This window comes from Haliotis cracherodii, unplaced genomic scaffold, assembly GCF_022045235.1.
Source record: "Haliotis cracherodii isolate W230 unplaced genomic scaffold, xgHalCrac1.p SCAF_15, whole genome shotgun sequence".
Taxonomy (NCBI): Eukaryota; Metazoa; Mollusca; class Gastropoda; order Lepetellida; family Haliotidae; genus Haliotis; species Haliotis cracherodii.
Genome location: NW_027266270.1, coordinates 34,656,714 through 34,663,715, shown reverse-complemented (window position 1 = coordinate 34,663,715; position 7,002 = coordinate 34,656,714). Strand labels below are relative to the sequence as shown.

General features: G+C 36.6%; 1 protein-coding gene across 1 annotated transcript; it reads left to right on the top strand.

Annotated features, from left to right (window-relative positions):
• Positions 1–3,088: 3,088 nt before the first annotated feature.
• Positions 3,089–5,114, top strand: LOC139462086 (lengsin-like). Its single transcript, XM_071243587.1, has 2 exons — positions 3,089–3,239; positions 3,631–5,114. Exons 1-2 carry the CDS (start codon positions 3,089–3,091, stop codon positions 4,791–4,793), a joined length of 1,314 nt encoding a protein of 437 aa, XP_071099688.1. The 3' UTR covers positions 4,794–5,114.
• The last annotated feature ends 1,888 nt before the right edge of the window (positions 5,115–7,002 follow it).

Genomic DNA, 7,002 nt, shown 5'->3' with positions numbered 1-7,002 from the left:
TACAAAATGTTTATTCCTTATCCAGCTAAATACAAAATGTTAATTCCTTATCAAACTAAATACAAAATGTTTATTCCTTATCAAGCTCAATACAAAATGTTAATTCCTTATCAAACTAAATACAAAATGTTTATTCCTTATCCAGCTCAATACAAAATGTTTATTCCATATCAAACTCAATACAAAATGTTTATTCCTTATCCAGCTAAATACAAAATGTCAATTCTTATCAAACTAAATACAAAATGTTTATTCCTTATCAAGCTCAATAAATTTTTTTATTCCTTATCAAGTTCAATACAAAATGTTTATTCCTTATCAAGCTCAATACAAAATGTTTATTCCATATCAAGCTCAATACAAAATGTTTATTCCTTATCCAGCTAAACAAAAAAAATGTTTATTCCTTATCAAACTCAATACAAAATGTTTATTCCTTATCCAGCTCAATACAAAATGTTTATTCCTTATCAAGCTAAATACAAAATGTTAATGCCTTATCAAGCTAAATACAAAATGTTTATTCCTTATCAAGCTAAATACAAAATGTTTATTCCTTATCAAGCTAAATACAAAATGTTTATTCCTTATCAAGCTCAATACAAAATGTTTATTCCTTATCCAGCTAAATACAAAATGTTAATTCCTTATCAAACTAAATACAAAATGTTTATTCCTTATCAAGCTCAATACAAAATGTTAATTCCTTATCAAACTAAATACAAAATGTTTATTCCTTATCCAGCTCAATACAAAATGTTTATTCCATATCAAACTCAATACAAAATGTTTATTCCTTATCCAGCTAAATACAAAATGTCAATTCTTATCAAACTAAATACAAAATGTTTATTCCTTATCAAGCTCAATAAATTTTTTTATTCCTTATCAAGTTCAATACAAAATGTTTATTCCTTATCAAGCTCAATACAAAATGTTTATTCCATATCAAGCTCAATACAAAATGTTTATTCCTTATCAAGCTCAATACAAAATGTTTATTCCTTATCAAGCTCAATACAAAATGTTTATTCCATATCAAGCTCAATACAAAATGTTTATTCCTTATCCAGCTCAATACAAAATGTTTCTTCCTTATCCAGCTCAATACAAAATGTTTATTCCTTATCTAGCTCAATACAAAATGTTTATTCCTTATCAAGCTCAATACAAAAGGTTAATTCCTTATCAAGCTCAATACAAAATGTTTATTCCTTATCCAGCTCAATACAAATGTTTATTCCTTATCAAGCTAAATACAAAGTGTATATTCCTTATAGAATATATTTACCTCCCCAAAACGCTCAAGTGTGATAACCTCTCATCATGTCATTTATATAATGTTCAAGATATGTGCTGATCAGTTGACACGTGATGGGATTATAGATGAAGGGTGGCGAAGGCTGTATTATTTCTTCGGAAATTGTACACAACAGGGCGGCGCCATTGATACTCGCTCGCATGTGGTAGTTCCCAGAGTGGGTTGTGTTTAACGCCACTTTTAACAGTATTCCAGTTCTATCACGGCATGTCAGCTTAATGAGGGAGGAAATCCCGAGGTGATACAGGTCATAAACGTTTACCACTTCGGTGAAACCCATGAGCACGGGCATGGTGCTGACAAAACTAGAAACGTAATCGGGGCGAACCGGGATTCGAACCCACAATCACAGGTTTCTGGCATGCCCAAGGGACGCAACTCTGCACAGCGAATACCGGCGCCTTAGAACACTGGAACACCCGTGCCCCCGGTAGTTCTCAGAACGAGGCTATGAATTTGACCTTGTATTACGCATACCGTAATATATAATCAAAAAACACATCAGATTTTATGCATGGACACTACATTACCGAAAGACGGTATTTTCCCGGCAATTAATATTTTACGTTACACTATCAGTTATTAGTCAGTGAGAGTGACAACAGGTTATATAGTTCCAGTTAAAAGTTGTTTTTAGACAGTGGCTTAACTACCATGTAGGCAAAAAGACAATTGCTTTCACATAATTATTCAAGGTATGTTTGAAAGCACAAAACAGCTTTGTCACATGAACAATATTTTGAAAGTACATGAAGCCTCGGATTGAAACCGAATGGGGTACTTGTGATAATGAATATGTCTTGCATGCCTGCATCACTTAAAGATATAGAATCCTATGTAAAGCTTTCCCTGCGCCATCAATATACCATAACAAAAGGGTAAAAAAACCTCGGAATATCACCGATATCTATGGATACATACTGGGCTCTTATATTATTGAAAGGATCTCCACATATCTGATTGCCATCTATTGGTAACAATGTTATAAGGGTTGTGTGACTTTCAAATGTAAAATAAGTTCACTAATGTTCTTCGGCAATACGTAATGTTGTAAGGAACTCACTCTTGCCTAAAAGGACAATGTAAATAGCATGTAGAAGTGGATAATATACAGATTGTGGGGTCAATATAAATTTGTTTGTTTGTTGTTTGACGCCGCACTTAGCAATATGAAGGTGGTATGTAAATAATCGAGTCTGGACCAGACAATCCAGTGATTGACATTATGAGCATCAATCCACGCAATTTGGGTACAATGACATGCATCAACCAAGTCAGCGAGCCTGACCACCCGGTCACGTTAGTCTCCTCTTACGACAAGCATAGTCGCCTTTTACGGCAAGCATGGGTTGCTGAAGACCTATTCTAACCCGGATCTTCAAGGGTATAGGTAACGGGGGAAAATAAACATATGACAGATCCATTTGGTCGCCCCTTACGACCAGTATAAGTTGCTGGTGACATATTCTTACCCAGACTGCCCATAAACGTAGAAAGTGAATTTACAAATTTAATTGCGTACCTTGCTGCAATATTTATGTTCACGCTTTGACGTGTAAATGCCATGATCGATGTTAATGAAGCAAACAAATATATTGATGTACACATGTTGATGTTTCATTATATTAAGTTATGTAAATTGTGTAGAGAATTGATACTCGTCAACAAGACAAATATCATTGTGATGTTAATGAAGTACTTTCAGTTCAACAAATATATATATATCTGTCTGGGGCATACTGCCTTCAGAGTCTGAGGATAGTGACAATGTCGAAGCTGGAAAAAGTCAAGCAGGAGGTGGTGAAATACGACTATGTCCGTTTTTCACTTTGCGATTTGAATGGCACGAGTCGTGGCCACGTCATCAAAGGTCGTCATGCTGCTAAATATTTGGAACATGGTCTGGCTTTCTTTGAGGGTAACTACAATATAAAGCTGAAAATCAATTGATCTTATAATGTGGCGGCAGTGTGTTTATTTGACTGTAAGTCTCGTTGACTGACCTATATTGTAATCAAACTGTTTAGCTTTAGGAAAATTGAGTTGTACCAAGACTATGGTTTGATGTGTTATTTCCGATGACATGTCCATGAACATTAAGGAGATATATTTACATGTTGTCAAAATAAGGGGCGTATATCAAATACATGTCTATGCCAACTTCATTTAATACTGTTTGTTAAGAAATTATAAAATTTAACCTGTTTGTATAGTTAGGACTCTGCGTGTAAGAAACAAAAGCGAAAAGAAAAGATGATTATCTGTTATGTTTTGTACAATATCCTAAATTTAATTTGGTTTTATTGAAGGCACTTTGGCATTTGGTCCCCGAACAGAGGTAGTGATGTTGAACCATGAGAATAACCACTTCTTTGGCAACATGAATATCTTTCCTGACCCCGACACCCTCAGGCCAATTCCTTGGGCTCCAGGGTGTATGAAGGTTGCTGAAATGTTATGCGAGTCTAGGTGGATGAAAGACAACACTCCACAAATGGCATGTCCTCGGTATGCTGCAAGGAAACAATTTCAAAGATTAGCAGATCTTGGATATGATTTCTGCTCTGGTCATGAAATTGAATTTACACTCCTTGACGAAACATTGCAGCCAGTTAATGTTGTTCCTGATGGATACAGCCTAAGGCTAATGAACAAACACAGCAAAATCTTATTTCACTTTGATAAGAACTTTGAAGATTCCAATATTTCTGTTGAAAGATACCATCCTGAATTTAGTCGTGGGATGTTTGAAGCTGTAACAACACCAAAGTATGGAATCGATAGCCTCGATATGGCTTTCAATCTTCAGCAAGGACTTCTAGAAATGGCGGATCTAAAGGGTCTTACAGCCACCTTCATGTCTCAACCTTTTTATAATGAAAGTGGATTATGCGCGCATTTAAATTTTTCTCTCTGGACAAAATCTGGAGAAAACGTGTTCTACGATGCTGATGCTGCAGACAATCTGTCTGTAACTGCCAAACAGTGGATTGCTGGTATCCTGAAGCATAGTAAAGCTCTCCATGCATTCACATCCCCTACAGTCAATTGTTATAGGAACATGGGCTTTTTTTTATTCGCTTCGTCTATCAACTGGGGAATAGAAAATCGCGCCGCATGTATCCGCGTCAAGAACGACGGTCCTTTGAGAACTTACATTGAAAACAGACTTCCCAGTTCCAAAAGCAACGCATATCTCGTGGCTGCGTCTACTATTGCTGCCGGACTGGATGGGGTCATCAAGAAGATGGAATGCCCACCTCCAGGGATAACAGAGCACGATGAACCGCTACCTCGGTCTCTGGCTGAAGCTTTGGAAGAGCTGGAACAGGATGAAGTATTGTGTGATGCCTTAGGGAAGGAACTGGTGACATGGTTTGTCAAGAGCAAGAGAGATGCGGATATCACCATGTTTGAGGGTGTTGAGACTGATGAAGAAAGATTTGCTATTGAGAAAAAGGCCTACCTCTAATCAAATCTTGGTCATGCAACATGTATATTATATCCTCGTAGTTTGCCTTTATTTTGAAACGTTTATGATTTATGAAGATATATATGATTTGTGTGTATCCATGGTGTGGTTTCACAGTAGAGGAAATATGCTATACCGCAACTAATTATGTTTGGTAACCAAGATTAAAATGTATCCAACATACATTATATGAAGAAGATACAGATATAATTATTCAAGTGGCCATATTTCTTCTCGGGTTACGGATTTTATTACCGAATAATTTGGTAGGTTGAGTTATATCATGAAAAGATGCTTTTGTCTTTTATTTGGGTTGACAGGTGGAGGAAAGGAAAAGGCCTGGTATTCTGGTCTTTTCATATAATTAAATAAGTGATAGTTAGTTTTGTCTTTCTGTTTCCGTGCCCTCATTGCACTCATGACAGTGTTTTCATTGCAGTATTTCAGTAAATGCGTGTCACTGGATTTTATGTTCCATCGATCACTTGATTGTCTAGTTTCATTTTCACAGCTATTTTGCTCTCAATATCAAATGTAATCTGTTTCGGATGATATATTTAGAGTCTAATATTTAACAGTGCCTAAAAATAACTCCGTGAATGTAGGATATGAATTGTGTTGAATGTAGGAAACTGATTTTTTACGGTACCATAGGTAGAAGTCAAAAATGGAATGTTTAGTAAGTATGATATTTAAGCATAAATATGAAGACAAGATATTTTTATCTTGACCTTTATTCGACCTTTTCACTCACTGTAAGAAAAGTCCAACTACACAAGCATGTGTATCATTTGGATAGATGAGATTTCCAAAGCTTAAACAATTGTGTATAGATGAGATAGCCAACACCTGAACAATTTAGTATACATGATATATCCAGAAATTGTATTTGTATGTATTGGTAAAGGGGAATGATTGCTATATGTTGTTATATGAGTGTTCTGTAAGTGCAAAACGATATAGTGATATAGTGGAGTGTAACGAGACTGGAATTTGCTGAGTTTCAATTAGTACTCCACTCTGTGAGCGGGATTAATTACTCTTGCAATGATGTTGACAGGTAAGTGATTGAGGAGTCTGGTACTTTTCCTGGCGCGTTGCACGGTATGTGAGTGGACATTCTTGTCGAATGCACACATCGGAGTAGCAGACGGAGGTGATTGCACTGGCGGTGACATCTATTTTATAATCACTTGAAAGTGTTGAAATTGGTTTGTGCTGAGCTTGGTTTGGTTTGTATGCCACTGTCACCAAGTGGACAAGCTCTAGTGTATATAGCCGATTAGCCAACGGAGTGGATTCCACAGGCCTAGGAGGTGAAAGCTTTATCACAATCATTTGAAAGTGTTGAATTTGGTTTGTGCTGAACTGTCGATTTGTACGGAATACAATGTATATGAATAGTCATTATGATCTTATGCAATTCCCGTGGAATTGCGTATATTATTTCTATATTGAAATCATGTTGAGCTCAGCTTGATCTTGATGAGAAAGTCAGCAAACAACGACTGTAAATTTATTAAACAACAGACATAAGAAAATAAATAAAAATGTTACAAATACAAATTATTAACAAGAGGAATAGCAAATACGATGAAGTGAGTTTTTGGACGTGAAAAGCGACCGAGACCTATTCCTAGAGGGAGTGTACCGCATCTCAACATTGCAAGAGTGAGTGAGTGAGTGAGTATGGCTTTACGCCACTTTTAGCAATATTCCAGCAATATCACGGCGGGGGACACCAGAAATGGACTTCACACGTTGTATCCATGTCGGGAATCGAACCAGGGTTTTCGGCGTGACGAGCGAACGCTTGAACCACCGCCCCCAACTTTGCAAGAACTCTACGTTGATAACTATTGGTTGTAGATCGTACATAAGTTGAAATTTCAATTGTAGTTTTAAATAATCTAAACGTTCAAAGTTTATAACAATCTCTTTGTGCAATGTGAAACACGTCAATCGACGGCAAATTCAATGTATTGGTTAAATTAATAACTGTATTTTACCATGATTTACGGAATTTAGAAGACCAAAAGTTTACTAAATTTAGAGAGGGCACGGGTGGCCCACTTGTCTAAGGCACCGCGATTCACTGTGCACAGTTGCGTCCCTTTGGCACGCCAGGAACCTATGATTGTGGGTTCGAATCCCGGTTCGCCCCGATTATGTTTCTAGGTTTGTCAGCACCATACCTGTGCTCGTGGGT

Coding starts and splice junctions, on each gene's coding strand:
- LOC139462086 (XM_071243587.1), top strand. CDS start 3,089: ATGTCGAAGCTGGAAAAAGTCAAGCAGGAGGTGGTGAAATACGACTAT. Junction 3,240..3,630: donor TGGTCTGGCTTTCTTTGAGG/GTAACTACAATA, acceptor GTTTTATTGAAG/GCACTTTGGCATTTGGTCCC.